Source organism: Anabas testudineus, chromosome 1 (assembly GCF_900324465.2).
Source record: "Anabas testudineus chromosome 1, fAnaTes1.2, whole genome shotgun sequence".
Classification (NCBI taxonomy): domain Eukaryota; kingdom Metazoa; phylum Chordata; class Actinopteri; order Anabantiformes; family Anabantidae; genus Anabas; species Anabas testudineus.
The window spans coordinates 391117-410811 of NC_046610.1; the positions used below are offsets into that span (position 1 = coordinate 391117).

Genomic DNA, 19695 nt, shown 5'->3' on the forward strand with positions numbered 1-19695 from the left:
CTCTCTCTCCTCTGGGGATACTCTCTATGACCTCATCAAACTCACTCCAGAATCTCTCCTTCTCTTCTAACTCACAGCCAACTTGTGGAAAATACCCACTGACTACATTCACCATCACCCCTTCAATTTCTAGCTTTATGCTCATCACCCTGTCTGAGACTCTTTTCACCTCTAGAACACTGTTTACAAACTCCCCCTTCAGGATCACTCCTACCCCGTTTCTCTTCCTATCCACACCATGGTAGAACAGTTTGTATCCTCCTCCGATACTACGTGCCTTGCTGCCCTTCCACCTCGTCTCCTGCACACACAGAACATCTACCTTTCTTCTCTCCATCATGTCTGCCAGCTCTCTGCCTTTCCCTGTCATCGTACCAACGTTAAGAGTCCCTATTCTCAGATCTATGCTCCTGCCTTTTCCCTTCTCTCTCTGCCCACGAACCCTTCTGCCTCCCCTCTTTCTTCGACCAACAGTAGTCAAATTTCCACCTGCACCTGTAGGTTAACAGCATCGGTGGCGGTCGTTGTTTAACCCGGGCCTCGACCGATTCCGGTATGAAAGTGTTATTGATGATCGCATGGTTATTTTGTGCAATTTTTATGCCAGGAATGCCCTTCCTGACGCAACTCTCTCTATTTATCCGGGCTTGGGACCGGCACAGAAGTCACTGGCTTGCAACCCCTGTGGCTAGATTCCAAATTAAAACTCATTAAAACTCTAAATTAAAACTCTTTAAAACTCTAAATTAAACTCTTAAAACTCTAAATGAAAACTCGAATATAAAACTCTTAAAACTCTAAATTAAACTCTTAAACGCTAAATTAAAACATCTTTTAAAACTCTAAATTAAAAACTCGTTAAAACTCCAAATTTAAACTTTTTAAAAAACTCTAAATTAAACAACTCTAAATTAAAACCTCATTAAAACGCTAATTAAAACTCATTAAAACTCTAAATTAAAACTCTAAATTAAAACTCATTAAAACTCTAAATTAAAACTCTTTAAAACTCTAAATTAAAACTCATTAAAACTCTAAATTAAAACTCTTTAAAACTCTAAATTAAAACTCTTTAAAACTCTAAATTAAAACTCTTTAAAACTCCAAATTAAAACTTTTTAAAACTCTAAATTAAAACTCTAAATTAAAACTCATTAAAACTCTAAATTAAAACTCTTTAAAACTCTAAATTAAAACTCTTTAAAACTCTAAATTAAAACTCATTAAAACTCTTTAAAACTCTAAATTAAAACTCATTAAAACTCTAAATTAAAACTCATTAAAACTCTAAATTAAAACTCTTTAAAACTCTAAATTAAAACTCTTTAAAACTCTAAATTAAAACTCTTTAAAACTCTAAATTAAAACTCTTTAAAACTCTAAATTAAAACTCTTTAAAACTCCAAATTAAAACTTTTTAAAACTCTAAATTAAAACTCTAAATTAAAACTCATTAAAACTCTAAATTAAAACTCTAAATTAAAACTCATTAAAACTCTAAATTAAACTCTTTAAAAACTCTAAAAACTCATTAAAACTCTAAATTAAAACTCATTAAAACTCTAAATTAAAACTCTTTAAAACTCTAAATTAAAACTCTTTAAAACTCCAAATTAAAACTTTTTAAAACTCTAAATTAAAACTCTAAATTAAAACTCATTAAAACTCTAAATTAAAACTCTTTAAAACTCTAAATTAAAACTCTTTAAAACTCATTAAAACTCTAAATTAAAACTCATTAAAACTCTAAATTAAAACTCTTTAAAACTCTAAATTAAAACTCATTAAAACTCTTTAAAACTCTAAATTAAAACTCATTAAAACTCTAAATTAAAACTCATTAAAACTCTAAATTAAAACTCTTTAAAACTCTAAATTAAAACTCTTTAAAACTCTAAATTAAAACTCTTTAAAACTCATTAAAACTCTAAATTAAAACTCATTAAAACTCTAAATTAAAACTCTTTAAAAACTCTAAATTAAAACTCATTAAAACTCTAAATAAACTCATTAAAACTCTAAATTAAAACTCTTTAAAACTCTAAATTAAAACTCTTTAAAACTCTAAATTAAAACTCTTTAAAACTCTTTAAAACTCTAAATTAAAACTCTTTAAAACTCTAAATTAAAACTCTTTAAAACTCTAAATTAAAACTAACGGATCGGACGAGCTGTAATATTACAGGTGTGCTTTCCACGTCGAACCGGCAGGGGGAGACGTGACGTGGATACGACGCCTCGCGGTGGATACGTGAAGAAGACGTGCGCATGCGCGTTGTCTATTCGTGGCAGAGCAGACATGGAGGTGTTCGTTAGCGCTCCGAGCTTCAGGTTTTCTAACTTCGAGTTTCCAGACGGTTCTGTGGTCGGAGATGTTCTGAACCGGTTCGTCCAGGATCAGGTGAGTCCAGACTAAAGTCTTACATCAGACCAAGGCGGTAAACAGAAATAATGGTTGTTTATTCATAGGTAATGAAATGCTTTCTGTTAGCTGCTGTGCTAAAGCTAATTAGCAATCACAAACCGCAGACAAATATTTTTAAACTGTTATATAATAACTAATCATAATATATTGTGATGTAATGAATAGAACGTGTCTGTAGTTTAGTAATCACACGTTTCTCATCGTCCAGGACACGGGTAGAAGATCTGATCTGTGTCTTTTAAACCCCGTTAACATTAAAACCTCAATTTAAGGTTGAACGTGATGAATCTAATTCAGTCTGATCGGATTAGTTAGCTGGGAGCTCCCTGTGGAGGCTGTAGGTGGTGTTTCTGTTATTCTGGCTGCTTCTGTGCAGGGAGTGTCCTCTCACGACTTCTACGTCGTTACAAACGGTCGGCTGTCCGGTTTTGAGGACCCTCTGCAGCATGGAGCCGTCTATCACCTGGAGCCCCGTCTCTATGGAGGCAAAGGAGGTCAGCTCCAGGAACTACACTGATCCAACTGTCTCCGCGCTGTAAACAACAGGAGACTGAAAACTGAGGCGTGTCTGTGTTTCAGGGTTTGGTTCCATGCTGCGAGCTCTGGGAGCTCAGATCGAGAAGACGACGAACCGAGAAGCCTGCAGAGATCTGAGCGGCCGGCGACTCCGAGACGTCAACCACGAGAAGGAGTAAGAGTCAGACATCAACACAGAGCTCTGGTTACAGTGAAAAAGTGTTCGCCCCCTTCCTGATTTTTTTGTTTCATATTTATCACCTTTAAATCATTCAGATCATCAAGTTCATTTTAATATTGCACAAAGATTAACTGAGTCAATACAACATGCTGATTTTAAATTACATTTATTTAGAGGAAAATAGTTCTAATCTGCCTGGCCCTATGTGAGAAAGTAATTGCCCAATGAACCCCACCCCTGTGGTCAAACATTTATAACTGTGAGTGAGTCCTTCTTTAACTGTGCAGGAATTTGCTCCACTCTTCTTTGCAGAATTGTTATTCAGTAACATTGGAGAGTTTTCAAGCACGATGGACCTGTTTAAGGTCATTCAAAGCATTTCAATTGGATTTAAGGGCGCTTTTTGACTAGGTCACTCCAAAACCTTCATTTAGTTTTCTATTTATTTATTTTCTTGCTATTCAAAGGTGGGCTTGTTACTGTGTTTTGGATTATTGTAGTGGCTTATAGCAGTGTTTTTTGCCTTGGAACTCTCCCATGAGTGCCATTTTTGCCCAGTCTCTTCTATGACTGGATGAGTCAGCGGGCTCTGGTTTTCACTAATTGTGGATAATGGTTCTCACCGTGGTTCACTGAAGTCCCAACACCTGAGGGTACTTTCACACCCACATGATTTAGTTCGATTAAGTCGGACTCAAGTTCGTTTTCCCTCTTGGTTCGGTTCATTTTGTCTGGTGTGAACACGATAATCACACTCGAGTTTGCACCAAAACAACCGCACAGAGACCCCCAAAATAAGGTGGTCTCGAATCGCATCATCTGTCACACAAACGTACAGTAGAACAAGACTTCACCTTCTTCCTGTATTTACCTTTCTGTTCAGAAACATCTGACCAATAAGCGGAGAGGACGTTCTCAGGTAGTTTGAAGTGACGTGTTTTGGTTCACTTGGATTTTTCTGTGTGTGAAATGAAACCGAACCGAGGAGAAACTGCTCCAAGTTTAAAAACTCATCAACTGATTCAAACCAAAGCGAACGAATTAAGGTGTGAAAGCAAACTTAAAAATGGCTTTGTGACCCTTTCCAAACTATAACAAGTGCAATTAATTTACAGACACCTTCTATTTAAGTGATTTATTCCGTCAACAAGTTTTGCACTGTGCCAAATTACTTTTAACTCAGCTTTCCAAAAAAAATGGTTAATTGCAGTTTTTATTAATTTAGCAAAGGGGGCAATTACTTTTTCCACATGTTTGGACACTTTCTTCCCCTTAATAAATAAAATAATTTTTTTAAAAACAGCATTTTGTATTTACGTGTATTATCTTTGTGTAATATTAAACTTAGTTTCATGATCTGAGTCGTTTCAGTGTGAGAAATTTGCAAAACCAGAATGGCCAGCAGAGGTTTTCCTGTTGAAGTAAACTTTCTTCTTCCCCAGAAACCCAGAAAGATGAATCACTAGTGTCTGTCTTTGGGCTTTGTGTTTGTTTACCTCTGGGATTTTACTGTGATTCTGTAGACCAGGTTCCTGCTGTGCTGAAATGACCAGACTGAAGTTTGTTAAAAAGACACTTGTGACAGTTCTGTGATCCAATTGTTTCTGGGTCAGATTTTATCACTCATAAATAATTTTAATTGAGTCCAAGTGTGGTTCTGTGGTGTTTGCAGGATGGCGGAGTGGCTGAAGAAGCAGGCGGACCGGGAGGCGGAGAAAGAGCAGCGGCGTCTGGAGCGTCTCCAGAAGAAACTGGCTGAACCCAAACACCAGTTCACCGATCCAGAGTTCCAGCAGCAGTGCCACGACCTGTCAGAGCGACTTGAAGACTCTGTGCTCAAAGGTATCAGATACATCCGGACCTGGTTTCACAACACACAGACTCAAAAAAACTTTTAGACTGGTGAGTTTGTTCTGTGATTCTATGTCTGAGAGACGAGGATCCAGACTGACTGAGGCTACGTCCACATCACAGTCCTTAATGATCAGATCTGACAGTGTTGTTTTGTTGGTTCTTATTTGTAAGGCATGGTCATTCTGGTTCTGGCTGAACCACTAGTCTTGTTAAACACGACGTAATGACAATCCACCAAGTCAGAACAGTCCAGCAAGAGCAGAGATGTTGTTAGTTTGAAGTAGGAACGGACAACATGTGAAAGAATCATGATAATTATTTTAATGTCTCGATGTAAGTTAAACCCCTGTTTCTGTCGAACTTCCTTTTTAATCTTATATGAGATGTGGAGCTGCTTAAAGCAGTTATTTTGAACCGTTCTTACTGTTGTTATGTCTTTTGTTATAAAGTAGGCTTTTACATGTGTGATATCACTGTCTCTTCATGTTTTTTGTTGTAGGACGTCACTAGAAAATAGACACTATCAGGTCTGCTGTTGCGTTAGTATCACATTGGTTGTTTAATGGGAACCAGCAGCACTATCTTGTGTCTGAGAATGTAAATTTTTTCTCTAGAGGATGATACTGCTTCAGAAGGTAAAAAGACTAATGGTGTTACCAGTCTTTGTCTTTTCAGCAGTATATTTGTCGTTCGAGCCTTGGGCTGCGTCCTTCGGGCTGTATCCTTCAGTAACACTGTCACTCCAGTGAGTTTCCATTTTCTCGTATCTCGCTCGTGCTCCTGACCGACTGCTGTGCACGGCTGCAGTAGCCAAAACATTAGCACCGTGCTTCCAACAGCTGATACTACAGTCTGAGCCGTGAACGTTAACCTAACCTGACATGGCTGTAACTATTCCAGCCATAAGCTGTTTTCATCATCATTGGCTTTTTGTGTCAAAACATGGACGGAATAAGTTCTGTCGAAGTGGTACTGACCAGTCTAAAAGTTCTAATGCAGGAAAAGTTATTTTGATAAATATCTTCAACATTTTATTGCTCAGTCATGGATTGAAGGTTGGGAGGCTGCTTCTGGCGGCGTGCGGGTTCTGTCCCCTGTGATACTTCAGGAACCACCTCAGACCACTGAGGTTCCGAACTGTCCAGTTTTAACAGGACTGTAACTGTTGGTGTGTTTCAGGTCTGCAGGCGTCCTCCAGCAGTCAGGTGAAGGTGGACGACGTCTCCGCAGTCAAAAGACCAAACTCAGACCAGAGCCAGCAGCCGCAGAAGAAGAAGAAGACAAACATGACAGGTGCAGCGTGTTTCTGGTGAGTTTGTTTCCCACACAGACTGGAAACTCGAGGAACCAGAATCAAAAATAAATCGCCGATGACTAAGTAAACATCAGGAGAATCTTACTGGATCTCAGCTCCTCGTTAAAGTTTTGTCCCTGCTGCGTCTGAAAAAATCACTTTAAACAGTTTTGACCTTCAGACAGCAGCTTCCTGTTTCAGCCACAGTTCGGTTATTCATTATTTCTGATTCAGAACCCGAAGACAAACTGAAGCCTGATCCGGACTCGCTCAGTTTTCAATTTGTTTTTTCTAACTGGACAGGTCGGGTCTGGGCGAGCTTCTGAGCTCAGAGGACGATGAAGACGAGGACGACTCTCCGTCCACGTCCTCCTCCAGCTGTGGGGCTGCTGCTGTGACAACACAGACACAGGAGGTGGCTCCATCCACCTCCAGGTTTGCACCTGCTATCACCATGACAACACAGAAAGAGGAGCCTGAGCAAAGCAGCAGGTAGAGATCAGCTCCACCTCAGATCAGATCCATCCAGATTCATATTTGTTTCTGATCACCATTGTCTTTTACAGCTCGTCTGTTACTGATAATCACACCTCCACACCTGCGCAGGCTGGCGCGGGGCGGGAGCCTGCCGCGGAGGACAAGATGGAGGCGGCCGGCGCGGGGCGGGAGCCTGCCGCGGAGGACAAGATGGAGGCGGCCGGCGCGGGGCGGGAGCCCGCAGAGAGAGACCAGACAACCAGACCTTCACCGTCCAGCCACTGTGAGCAGCAGGTCAGTGTTGGTTTGAATACAGGAGTGAAGTTAGATCAGAATTTAATTTTTATTTAAACTAAATGTGATGAGGGTTCTCTGTGGATCGTCATTTATTATTACGATGATACTGGGTTCCTCTCGGGCCGGTTTCTTCTGCTAACGTGATTTTTACTGTGAATATTAATGTGTTGCAGCAGGGGCCGCCCCCCCTCGACCTGTCCTCTGTGTCGTCTGTGGAGCAGCTCGAGTCTCTGGGTCTGGAGGTCCTGAAGCAGGAACTGATGTCTCGAGGGCTGAAGTGTGGGGGGACGCTGCCGGAGCGCGCTGCCCGGCTCTTCTCTGTCAGAGGACTGACCCCAGACCACATTGACCCGGCACTGCTCGCCAAACCGGGAAAGAGCAGGAGGAAGTGATGAGGTCAGAGGTCAAGTCTGGAGCAGCCTAGAAACAGGATTAAAAGGACCAGTCTGCTATATTTTTTTGTTTTGTTTTTAGGTCAGTTCAGACAGGAGGAGTTTTAAAGCTGCTGTTTGAAAAATGACATTTATACGTTTACCTGCAGCACATCAGTAATCAGATTACTCCAGTTACTCTGGAAGAATTGTTCAGACTGAATCAGGTCACTGAAGAATCTTTAATTCAGTTTTTTTCCATTAGAAACAGCTGTTGCTCATTTTTCATTCAGTCAGTCTGTCTGATAAACCTGCTGCCAGAGCAGGTATCGAACCGTCCACCCCCCGCAGCAGAGCATGATGGGTCAGAAGCCGGGGTCCCAGGCAGTGGCCTGAGGTGAGTCCAGCTCCTCCAAACAGACAACGATGTCTCCAGGTCTGAAGGAGACATCACCGTCAATCGAGAGTCCACAGTCCATCCCCGTCTTCACGGTCAGCACGTCGTCTTTGTGCTGCTTCAGTGCCACCAAGGAACCTGCAGGGAACGTCAGGAAAATGTTAGCGGAACGTCAGCTCCAACTTGTGCTGCCGTCATTTAAACAGCTGAATTATGGATCTGATGATGTGAAACAAAGACTGTTGCAGACTGAACATTTTTAAATAAAGGTTGTTTTCTGTAAATCTGCTGTTTGTTGTATTTTGTGTTCCGTTAAAGAACGATCCAGTTTCCTCTGAGACAAATTAAAAATTAACACGTTTACTTCGTCCTTTCGTCAGTTTCAGCTTATTTCAGAGGAAACTCGTCAGTAACACTTTAGGTCTGATGTCTGTGTTGGTGATCCTGGATGAGGTTCTGATCTGGTCCAGGTCTCACTCACCTTCCCAGATAGTGTTTCGTTCTCGGATCAGTCTGAACTTGAGCCTCCGGTCCAGCTGACCCTTCTGGACCCGACAGCCGGCCACAGGGACCTTCTTCTTCCCCACAGAGACTTCAAACATGGCCAAGACTGACGCCTCACCTGGACCAGCGGGATACAGGTTTACAACAGGTTCAGGTTTTCTTGGATCCATCTTTGTTCTAGTTTATGTTTATGAAGAAACTGAACCTAAGTTTAAAAATCTGGTCTGAATGTTTCAGAAGACAAAACAAATTTGTCAGAATATCGTTTGTTCCAGTTCATCCAGAAAGTTTCAGGCCTTTCCAAACATACTTCATACTGTCAAAGTGAAAGAAGTTTGTTTGAAATCTAATGTAAATTTATTAAAAAATAAAAATGAAAAAAAATCACATGTACATTAGTATTGAGTCTCTGCTCAGTACTTTGTTAAACCACCTTTAGCACCAGTTACAGCCTCAAGTCTTTTTCAGTATGATGCTACAAATTTGGCACCTATTTTAGGGCAGTTTCTCTCATTCTTCTTTGCAGAACCACTCAGGCTCCATCAGGTTGTATGGGGAGCGTCAGAGCTTAGGGTTGTTGTCCTGTTGATGGATGAACCTTCACCAAAGGTCCAGAGTTCTCTGGAACAGGTTTTCATCAAGGATGTCTCTGTACATTACTGCATTCATCTTTCCTTCGTTCCAGACTAGTCTCCCAGTTCCTGTCTCTGAAAAACATCCCCACAGCATGATGCTGCCTTCACCATGCTTCACTGTAGGGATGGTATTGGTCAGGTGCTGAGCGGTGCCTGGTTTCCTCCAGACACAATGTTCAATGATTGAACAAAGAGTTCAACCTTTGTTTCATCAGACCAGAGAATCCTGTTTCTCATGGTCTGAGAGTCCTTCAGGTGCATTTTGACAAACTTTTACTGAGCAGTGGTTTCCTTCTGCCCACTCTACCGTACAGACCTGATTGGTGGAGTGCTGAAGAGGCGGTTGTTCTTCTGGAACGTTCTCCTCTTTCCACAGAGAAACGCTGGAGCTCTTTCAGAGTGACCATCTGGTTCTTGGTCACCTCCCTAACTCTCGAATGCTCAGTTTGGCCGGGCGGCCGCTCTAGGAAGAGTTCTGGTGGTTCCAAACCTTTTCCATTGACAGATGATAGAGGCCACTGTGCTCATTGGAACCTTCAATGCTGCAGAACTTTTTCTGGACTCTTCCCCAGATCTTTGCCTTGATACAATCCTGTCTCTGGGATCTACAGACAATTCCTTGACTTCATGGTTTGGTTTGTGCTCTGACAGGCACTGTTAACTGTGGGACCAGATAGGTGGATCTCTTTCCAAATCCAAGTCCAAGTCCAATCAAATTAATTTCCCACAGGTGGACTCCAGTCAAGTTGTAGAAACATCTCAAGGTCGATCAGTGGAAACAGGATGAACCAGAGCTCAGTTTTAAAAGTCATAGCAAAGACTGTGAGACACTTATGTACATGTGATTTTTATTGTTAATAAATTAGCAAATATTTAAAACAAGCGTCTTTCACTTTATCGTTATGGGATATTTTATCTGGAAGTTGAGTCATGGCAACTGGACTTCCTTTAGTTAGTTGAAACGTTTCGCTACTCATCCAAGTAGCTTCTTCAGTCTGAAGATAGTTGGTTAGAGGCCGCAAATTTATGCTCCAAGGCTGGTTTCACTCCACCCCTTGCCCTAAATAGGCTCGTTAGGTGAAACAAAGGAAAGGGGGGGATGTGAAGGATGTAACGATCACACCTCTGCCCACCCCCTCGTAACACCTAAATGGGTCGTTAAGTGTGTCCAACCTGGTGCAGGTGTGAACTGGTTCTGGCCTTTTTGGGGATAGATGAAAGGGCAGCATGATAAATAGAAGACAGGTTGTGTCTAAGTCCTCCACCTCTGTTGAGAGAGGGAGTGTTGATCTGCACATGCACGGCTTCCCTCACCCCTCTCTCAAACCACTTGTCCTCTTTGTCCACGTTAAAATATTGGACAAAGAGGACAAGCCTTGGAGCATAAATTTGCGGCCTCTAACCAACTATCTTCAGACTGAAGAAGCTACTTGGATGAGTAGCGAAACGTTTCAACTAACTAAAGGAAGTCCAGTTGCCATGACTCAACTTCCAGATAACTTCACCTGGACGACTGAGAATCTTCACCGACATGTTATGGGATATTGTTTGGAGATCTTTGATAAAAATAATGAATTTAATCCATGTGAAGTTAAGTGCTGTGAAAATGTTCTGGATGAACTGTAAAACGATTCTCTTTGCGATCATGAAGACTAATCTAGAACCGATGGTTTCACTTTTTACTCACCGACCACGTTCTCAGAGACGACCGGCGGCAGTTTGCTGCTCAGCTCGTCCTTCAGCTCATCGATCAGTTTGTAGATGATGTTGTGGAGTCGCAGTGGGACACCTCTCTTTGACGCCAGCTGCCGCACCGAGCTGTTCGCCCCAACGTTAAAGCCATAGACGGAACCTGAGCAGGAGGAAGGAGAAATTCTTAGAACTGTTCTGTGGAACCAGAACCAATCACAGAATCAGCTCCAATGATTCATCAGATGTAAATGGTAAATGTTCTGCACTTATATAGCGCTTTTCTACCTAGTTGGTACTCAAAGCGCTTTACACTGCTTCTCATTCACCCATTCACACGCACAAGCACACACACATTCACACACCGATGGCAGAGCTGCTATGCAGCTGACCTGACTCACCGGGGGCAACTAGGGGTTCAGTATCTTGCCCAAGGACACTTTGGCATGTGACATGGCAGCCGGGAATCAAACCCAATCCTGTGATTGACAGTCAACTGCTCTACCTATTGAGCCACAGCCACCCCAAATGTCTAGTTTATCTGCAACTTTAATAAGCAAAAGAAACTATGGAAGTTTACGTGAACAGTGAATATGTATGAATCATAATAATCAGATTGTCCCTGAAGAGCAAGTCAGGGGCGACGGTGGCAAGACAAACCTCCCTGAGTTTTAGATTTTTTAAAAACCAGTTCGAGGTTTTAAGATTTTTTTCAGTTTTCTCACGTTTTTCAGAAAAAAAAGTAAGTTTGCTTTCACACCTTAATTCTTTTGCTTTGATCCGAATCAGTTGATGAGTTTTTAAACTTGGAGCAGTTTATCTTTGGTTCGGTTTCGTTTCACACAGAAAAATCCAAGCGAAGCAGAACACATCACTTTAAACTACGTGAGAACGTCCTTTCCTCTTATTGGTCAGATGTTTCTGAACAGAAAGGTAAATACAGGAAGAAGGTGAAGTCTTGTTCTACTGTACGTTTGTGTGACAGGAGAGAGTTCACTATGAATGTTAACACAGGTTGGTCCTTGATCCTGTTGATACATTGTTTGTTACATTACATCAGACCTGGTGTCTGTGAGACACTTCACCTCCTCACGTCTCCACGTTTGTCCTCCATTAATCAGACAGCATGTTTTTGGTGGACAAATGAAAGAAATTGGAATCTACAAACTACCTTAAAGTCCTCAAATCATGAGATTTATAGCGTTTGGTCCCGTTTTGGTTCGGTACGCGTTCTCACCAGGAGGACCGCACCAGAGTTCGCTGTATGATGCGGTTCGAGACCACCTCGTTTTGGGGGTCTCGGTGCGGTTGTTTTGGTGCAAACCCGAGTGTGATTACCGTGTTCACACCGGACAAAACGAACCGCACTAAGGGGGAAAACAAACTTGAGTCCGATTTAATTAAATCCTCTAGGTGTAAAAGTACCCTAAGACAAAAGTTTAACCAGGTCCGTTTCAGAGGAAACGTGTCTTCAGAATCACAGGTCTGAAACTTTGTTTTTTCACTTCTGCTCAGAAACACTATAATAAGAGAGAGGCCTCTGGCCCTGACCTCTGACCCCGGCGTGAAGCCCACGCTCGTACCTGCGAAGGTGTCGGCCATGTTGACGTCGTTCTCAGAAACGTCTCCGATGCCGAAGTGAACGACCTTCAGCTCACACTGCTGCTGAGCGTCGTAACTGTCCAGGATGTTGAGGATGGCCTCCACCGAGCCATCCACGTCACCTGCAGGTCAAAGGTCGGTCAGAGGGAAACACCTTTCTGATGGGGTGGGATCAGCCTGTCAGAGCGCGGCTTACCTTTGACGATGAGCGGCAGACTCGGGTGGTCCAGCTGCGTCCTCTCACTCGGTCGCACCGAGAACTTGGACTTGTTGGCTCGGTACAGAGCAGACTTCCTCTGCCTCCAGCTCAGGTGAGCCAGCTCCGCCCGCTCCTTCCTGTACTCATCCAGGTGGACTTTCTGTTTGAGCTCGATGACACTCTGCTCCTCCTGCAGCTTCTGCTGCTCCTCCTCATACGTCCTCCAGTCCACCGCCTCCCGCGCTCGCTGCTGCTCGGTGACAAACAGGAAGAGGATCAGTGAACTAAGTGAAAAACTATATAATCTCTTCTTATAAATAGATTTATTGTTTTTTTATTTATTTCCTTATTATGTTCAACAATAATTATAAAATGATATAAATAAATGTGGAATTCAAAACACAAAAGCGAATTAATGAAAAATAAAAACACGTCAGATTCTTCTGTTTCTGTGTTAATAATAAAATCTCATTTATTACTTTCGTGGCTTTCGTGAATTTCTCACTCGGCTCTCTGTGTTTTCAGGAGAAGCTGACGTGGACTCGTTAGGTCCAGACCCCACACAGGTTCTGCTTTGGACCCAGTGGATGGAGGTGGTTTTGTTCTCACCTCAGACTCGACCCCCAGGACCACCTCTCCCGCCGGCGGCAGCTCCTTCCAGCCGACGACCTCCACCGCAGAGCTCGGCCCGGCCTCCGTCACCGCCCGCCCGTTCTCATCAAACAGGAATCGGACTTTGGCCCAGGTGTTCCCTGCCACCAGGACGCAGCCTCGCTTCAGCGTCCCCCGCTGGACAATCACCGTGGTAACAGGGCTGAGGACACAAACAGGCTCAAACTGGGTTCTTACGGTTTTAGAGTTACATATGAGTCTGGATCCAGGACTCCACTCACCCTTTGCCTTTGTCAGTCCGGCTCTCAATGATTAGTCCCTCCACGGCGCCCGTCGGCTCCGCCTTCAGCTCCAAAATCTCCGCCAAGGTCACGGTGGCCTCGGTCAGAGCCAGCAGGTTGTCGCCCTGACAACAATAAGACGACGTCATCACTTTACATTATGAGCTGGGATGGAGCTGCTGATTGTGAGCGCAGCTGTATCTGTTGTTCTGGTTCTGATTGTCCGCATCCGCTCAATCTGTTTAAAACTGTATGAACCACTCAGCAGAGCCGTGGGCAGGAAGCAGATGAACAGTGTACGGGTTCATCCAGGTCCGCTGGGGTCAGCTCCAGCACCCAGGTGACCGACAGGTGATGTGAGTTACTCAGTGTTTAACTACCTGTGTCCAATCAGGTTACGTATAAGTTAAAACACTGAGCTGATCCCAGGTGTCACAGGGAGGAACCCGGGTCCAGTCTGGATAGGTGATCTGTTACCGAGTTACTCTGTGTTTAACCATCATGAGCTGATCAATCAGCTGCAGCTCTGTTTACTTCTGTTGGTTCACACGGCAACTGGAGCACACGACCAGCAGCTCCATCCCAGCTCCAGTTAACTGGTTCTATTCTCTGTTAACTGGTTCTATCCTTAAAAACAGGAGAACCAAACAGCAATTTGAGAAAATAACTGAATAATGAACTTATCTTTTTCAGTATCTCTTTCTTTACAAACTATTCTTCCAGGAACCTTATTTAGTCATTCCACAAGTTCCACTGTGGACAGACTAAACCTGCTGAGTCTGGATTCTTGTACCTTGAGAGCAGAGATGTGGATCGCCTGAACGTCTCCTCCAAATTCCTCACAGACGACATCGTGAGCAAGCAGCTCCCGTTTGACCCTCTGAGGGTCGGCCTGCAGTTTATCGCACTTATTCACCGCCACGATGATTGGAACTGACACAGTAAAGACAGAATGAAGGCAGAGTGAAAACCAGTAGAAACACTGAGCCATCCACTGTTTTCAGCCCCGTGCTGTGACTGTCAGGCGCAGCTCGTACCTCCGGCTTTCTTGGCGTGCTGGATGGACTCGATCGTCTGGTTCATTATGCCGTCGTCGGCCGCGACCACCAGGATGATGATGTCGGTGGCGTTGGCTCCACGGGCTCTCATAGAGGAGAAGGCAGCATGACCCGGAGTGTCCAGAAAGGTGATCTTCTCACCTGTGGGCAGCTGGACTGGAAATAAGAAACCAAGAAACCCGTGTTAGAAACGTGAAAAGCAAAAAACGATAAAATATCTGAGAAACTTGTAATTTCAGTTAAAGATGTTTAATTCTAATTCCATTTCACACTGAAGCTGAAACTGTTAATTGATCATTGATTGATGAATTCATTTATTATTTATTCATTCATTTATTATAATTTATTCATTTCCAAAAAAAGGTTCCAGCTGCACATATAAATAGTGGACATTTCTTCATTGTGACAGAAAGCTCACATAATAACATAATAACAAACATCAGTTTGATTATGATGCTAACACATTTTTTAAATGTTCCAAATTTAACAAACTGGGCTCAGAAAACGTTGACACGTTACAGATAAAATAAATGAGTCGCGTAATCACAAGATTAATTGAAAAGTATAATTCCAGTTGTTATTTTGATAGTTGTTCAGCAACGTTAAAGAAAAGTCATTTCCTGCTGTTGTTTCACACCAACAGTCTGACAGGAAAAGAAACTTTTATTTTGAAACAGTCGCAGGAAGTGACTACTACAAAGTAGAAATGAGTAGAATTACTGAGCTAATGATCTTTCTGCTTTTTAACCTGTTAATGAGGTTTGAAGTGGGACCAGGTGTGTCATTCACCTAGAAAGGCTCCGATGTGCTGCGTGATGCCTCCGGCCTCGGTGGACACGATCTGGCTCTTCCTCAGACTGTCCAGCAGGGTGGTCTTACCGTGGTCCACGTGGCCCATTATAGTGACCACTGGGGGTCGGGGCACCAGGCTGGACGGGTCTGGGGGGGGCCTGAGGTCACAGGTCAATGGTCAGTGAGATTCAATTCAGTTCATTTGTGTAGCGCCAAAATTTCAACAGATGTCATCTCAAGGCACTTTCAATGTTTAAGGTTTAAGACTTTACAAATAGAACTGTACAGAATTATCTAGAAAACCCAAACTACAAACAGGTCAAACTACAAAACGTGTTCTGATTGGCCGGCTGGTACAAACGGACAACAGGTGTGGCAGCGGACTTCCTGGCCCCATTACCTCCTGTGGACGTCTCTGTTGGGTCTCTCTCTGCACTCGCTCAGTTTGGCCCATCTGAACTTCATCCCTGATCGAGTCACCACCTCCTTAATCCACCTCTCCTCCAGAACAGAGTCTGGTTCCAGAGAGTCCAGATCCACAGAGGTGTTCAGCAGAGCTTCCACCACATGATCTGAAGGAGACAGAAAAAAAAAAACCTGTCGCGGAGTCCAAACAGCTGAGGATAAAAACATCGAGTCTCACTGTTTTGTTTCTCACCAAAGTCTCTGTTCATGGCCTCAGCGAGAGCCGCCGCCGTCATCCTTTGTCTGATCTCCACTTCCTGTTTGTCAGTTTTGGGTTTCTCCTTCTGGCTCTTCTTCTGACCTTTGACCTGCATAGATATCACAATATGATTCTGAGTGTTGTTATTTGCTTTTAATAGTTTATAATGATTTATTCTGAATGAGACGACCTCCTGCTGGATTCATAAAAAACATCAGTTCATCCATTAGAGTCAATCAAGAAGCTTCTGAAACGACTCACGTGTTTGGAGGCGTACTTCCTGTTGTGCCGACAGGTGAGCAGGGGGGCGGGCCTTCGAGCGGAAGCGAGGAGGGGTGGAGACAGGTAGGTGCTGAGCAGAGGAGGGTGGGTGTGGACGAGCCGCTGGGCCCCCCGCATCACTAATGACATCACATTCATACCTGCAGACTGAGGGACAGGTGAGGTTCCAGACTTTACATTTAGTCTTTTATCCAAAGCGACTTACAAGTGAAAAACAACATCAAATCAAAGAGCTGTTCAAAGGAAGATGATGAAGAGTTCTTTAGGTTTTTAAATATTAAAGTGAAGTAAGTTCTGCAGCTCATTCCACCATCGTGGGATCACTGAGCTCAACAGTTTTCTTTGGTGTCGACTCTGTGGTGCTGGTACCACCAGACTTCATGTAGTAAATTAAATAAATAATAATAATAATAATAAATTCACAATTTCTCTCTAAAAGAGAAAAAGCTTCCTGTGTTACACGGACTCGTATAAACCAGGATCCGATTGGTGCAGAATTTCCACGACAAACCTCACAGACCAGAAAATGTTTAACTTCTGTTGTGACACGAGTCTGAATGTCAAGTCTTTAGACGCTTCATTTTTTTGCATGGAGTCTGGTTTAGGCAGACTCTCTACCGGTCCAGGGAACGAGGTGGATTAAGTGTCTGGTCGAGTATAAAAAGAAACTTAAATAACTTAAATAAACTTAAACAGACAGAAAAGTAGTGAAAAGCTTCTGGTTTAACAAAGAATAAGAAGACAACAAACTGAAGTAAAACACAGGAGTCTGGTGAAGTGTGTCAAAGCCGAATGTGTTAACAGAACCGAACATTTCGGTAAAAACCAAGTGGTTCGATTTATTCACGTGTTCTTATCTGACAGCACTAAAACCCACCATTTATCAGTGAAGTCTGGTGTGACTTTCACCACATGACAGTAGGCTGCGCTACTAAACTAAAGGTGTAAAACCATGAGAGCTTCAGCTAAAGTGTAGTTCAGGTTCAGTTTGTTATCTCACCTGTCACAGGTGTGTCTCCTCCTTCAGCTCCTTCTGAAAGTTCAAATCTTCATCTGTTGTTTGAATTTCACCGTGAAACGAACCTCCGACAGGGAGCCGCCATGACGGTTCTCTAACAGGCCGAGACCGGCAGCCGACACTGCCGCCTGCTGGTCCGGAGAGCTCCGCTACATTACACCGATCCACATGATCCTTTACTCAGGGGACGAAAGTAACTAAGTACAGGTACTTGTACTTTATTGCCGTAGTTCTACATTACTTGTCCTTACATAGATTTTCTATGTAAATAAAGCATGTGAATATTATTATTTATTATTCACAGCAGCTGATTAGTGTAGTGGTAAGATCATCATCTTCCATGTGGGAGACTGGGGTTTGAATCCCAGCTGTGGTCTAGCTCCAGTAGGGGTCCTTAGCCTGCCTACCCTTGTAAGTGGATGAAAGGGTCTGCTAAATGTAAAATATTACATAATAATTGTCCATTTTTCATAGATAAACAAATATGTGCTTTTATATGAAACATGAAAAATACTTTCAGGGGCAGAATGAATGAATAAATAAAAAACAAAAAGTTTGAAAACTGATTACTCTGTACATGCACATTGTTGTCTCCTGTTATCAGGTTTTAACCAGAAGTTAAGAGCTTTTACTTGACAGTTTTTATTGTTTCAGTTTTTCACCGTCTGACCCTACAAACCCCACGTCTCAGTTTGTGTAGAGCAGGTGAGCAGGTGAAAGGTTTTCAGTTTCCACTTTTATTTCTACAGATACAAAGAAAACAGCACAGTGACAAAAAGTAGAGAAACCTCAATTTCTGCTCAGTTATTGTGAATTAATTCTTATTTTCTCGTTGCATCCTGAGGTAGAATTTTTTAAACAAGTTTAAACTATTTTCACAAACACAGATTTGTTTTTCTCAGTGTTTCTACCTCAGTGAAATAAACATCATCATCATCATCAGACACACAATACAAAAACAATATGACAGAGTTCATGTGTGTAAAAGCCCTAAATGGTCACATTTCATAGCACCACCGCTGTAAAAACAGTTGTTTGATGTTTGGTCAGAGTTGGTGAAAAGGCACGGCACTGCTACGACTTCTGTCAATTAAAAACTGCATCATTTTCAATACAACAACCACATCACACAAAATAAACCACCGGTCTTCACATTAAAACCACTACATCACAGTAAAAGACGGGGAGGAAGTGGGGGAGGAACCGAGCGTCCAGTAGCATGAGCCTCACGGGTTCGTACCACAGGTCCGTCAGCGCCAGGAAACCTGAGCCCAGGTCATCTGCACAGTTCTACACTCACACATACTGAAGATTGTGTCCTGTGTCATGGGAGGCGGTGGAGGACTGTGGTGGAAGACTTGGGAGGAGGACTCTGGTGGACCTCACTGACACTTCCACACAAATAAACTGGAGGCACAGGAGCAGGAAGAGACAGGTGTGTTAATGTGGAGAGAGACAGACTGTTTTTCTACAGTAGATCTGCTCAGGGATCAGTCCTTCAGGTGAAGTTTACCCTGATCTGATTCATGCAAACTGGGTTTTTTTTTTATTGATACCACAGGTTGTAACATCGACTAGATCATCTGAACAAGTGAGTTGAGAACTCTGACACAGCACTGGAGCACATGTTTTCCTCCTGTTTAACAAATCAGAAGCAGAACATACCGAACATACTGTCTGAATCACTGACCTGTGATGTTCCTCAAGGATCTATTCTGGGACCTTTTTCTGCTCAGGAGCAGGTTTATTCTCATGTTGATTCAGTGTCAACAACATCACATTTTGGACTCAAACAGGAAATCCATCAGCTGAAACCAGGGCGATGAGTTTCTAATACAAAAGGGGGTTCCTGACTGTCGCTGCCTATGAACAGCACTCGGCTGCAGTTTGTAGGAGAAGAGTTAAGACCTTGGTGAAGATGCTGAACAAGCAGCACAGTGTGAGCTTAGAGCTGCAGATGGCCCAGTGAAAATAGAGACTTCTAAACCAGACTGATCTTATAATAATAATAAATGTATTTATAGAGCACTTTTCTAAACATATGTTACAAAGTGCTTCACAAGACAGACAAGAAACACATGTAGCCCAACAAGATCAACTTGAGCAAGCACTAGGCAAACAGTGGAGAGGAAAAACTCCCCCTAGGGGAAGAAACCTCCAGCAGAACCAGGCTCAAGTTAAACGTCCATCTGCCTCAACCGGTTGGGGAGCAGGAAACAGTAATACAAACAAAACAATAATACAAACACAACTCACAACAACTACCGCATCAGTCCTTGGGGAGACCAGTTCCAACGTAAAGACATTGTAATCTAATGGAGAGTCTTCCCAAGGACAGATTTGTGTATTAGTTTAGAGATGATCACAAAAGGCTCGCCGGTAGAGGTATGTTTTAAGGAGAGATTTAAAAGATATTACTGAGTCAGCTGATCTTATTTCCTCAGGTAAGCTGTTCCAGAGTTCTCTGTCACCTCTTGTAGTCATTCTGACATCAGGGACACACAGAAGATTTCTACCAGAGGATCTCAGGCTACGTGCAGGCTCATA

At 42.9% G+C, this 19695-nt stretch overlaps 3 protein-coding genes across 4 annotated transcripts in view; 1 reads left to right on the forward strand and 2 right to left on the reverse strand.

Moving 5' to 3' along the window:
- The first annotated feature begins 2265 nt into the window (after positions 1-2265).
- sde2 (SDE2 telomere maintenance homolog (S. pombe)) lies at positions 2266-7497 on the forward strand. The gene is made up of 8 exons (XM_026359364.1): positions 2266-2401; positions 2802-2919; positions 3005-3116; positions 4795-4964; positions 6156-6285; positions 6574-6762; positions 6837-7041; positions 7218-7497. The coding sequence occupies exons 1-8, from the start codon at positions 2300-2302 to the stop codon at positions 7434-7436; spliced, it is 1245 nt and encodes a 414-aa protein (XP_026215149.1). The 5' UTR covers positions 2266-2299; the 3' UTR covers positions 7437-7497.
- Positions 7498-7638: 141 nt separating this feature from the next.
- Positions 7639-17285, reverse strand: mtif2 (mitochondrial translational initiation factor 2). Its single transcript, XM_026359352.1, has 14 exons — positions 17131-17285; positions 16110-16277; positions 15843-15957; positions 15585-15756; positions 15182-15342; positions 14372-14548; positions 14128-14267; positions 13335-13459; positions 13051-13255; positions 12439-12691; positions 12224-12364; positions 10639-10803; positions 8294-8434; positions 7639-7950 (listed from the first exon to the last, which is right to left on the reverse strand). Exons 2-14 carry the CDS (start codon positions 16266-16268, stop codon positions 7781-7783), a joined length of 2124 nt encoding a protein of 707 aa, XP_026215137.1. The 5' UTR covers positions 16269-16277; positions 17131-17285; the 3' UTR covers positions 7639-7780.
- A 447-nt stretch (positions 17286-17732) lies between these two features.
- The window catches only part of LOC113161595 (echinoderm microtubule-associated protein-like 6), a 29429-nt gene continuing 27466 nt past the window's right edge, over positions 17733-19695 (reverse strand). For both annotated transcript variants that reach the window (XM_026359275.1, XM_026359274.1), the window contains one exon: positions 17733-18555. In XM_026359275.1, coding sequence (XP_026215060.1) covers positions 18531-18555 — 25 coding nt within the window. In that variant the 3' untranslated portion in view covers positions 17733-18530. The remainder of the gene's footprint in view (positions 18556-19695) is intronic.

Coding starts and splice junctions, on each gene's coding strand:
- sde2 (XM_026359364.1), top strand. CDS start 2,300: ATGGAGGTGTTCGTTAGCGCTCCGAGCTTCAGGTTTTCTAACTTCGAG. Junction 2,402..2,801: donor ACCGGTTCGTCCAGGATCAG/GTGAGTCCAGAC, acceptor GCTTCTGTGCAG/GGAGTGTCCTCTCACGACTT. Junction 6,286..6,573: donor ACAGGTGCAGCGTGTTTCTG/GTGAGTTTGTTT, acceptor CTAACTGGACAG/GTCGGGTCTGGGCGAGCTTC.
- mtif2 (XM_026359352.1), bottom strand. CDS start 16,268: ATGAATGTGATGTCATTAGTGATGCGGGGGGCCCAGCGGCTCGTCCAC. Junction 8,435..10,638: donor CGTCTCTGAGAACGTGGTCG/GTGAGTAAAAAG, acceptor CCGCTGGTCCAG/GTGAGGCGTCAGTCTTGGCC. Junction 7,951..8,293: donor ACGAAACACTATCTGGGAAG/GTGAGTGAGACC, acceptor CGTTCCCTGCAG/GTTCCTTGGTGGCACTGAAG.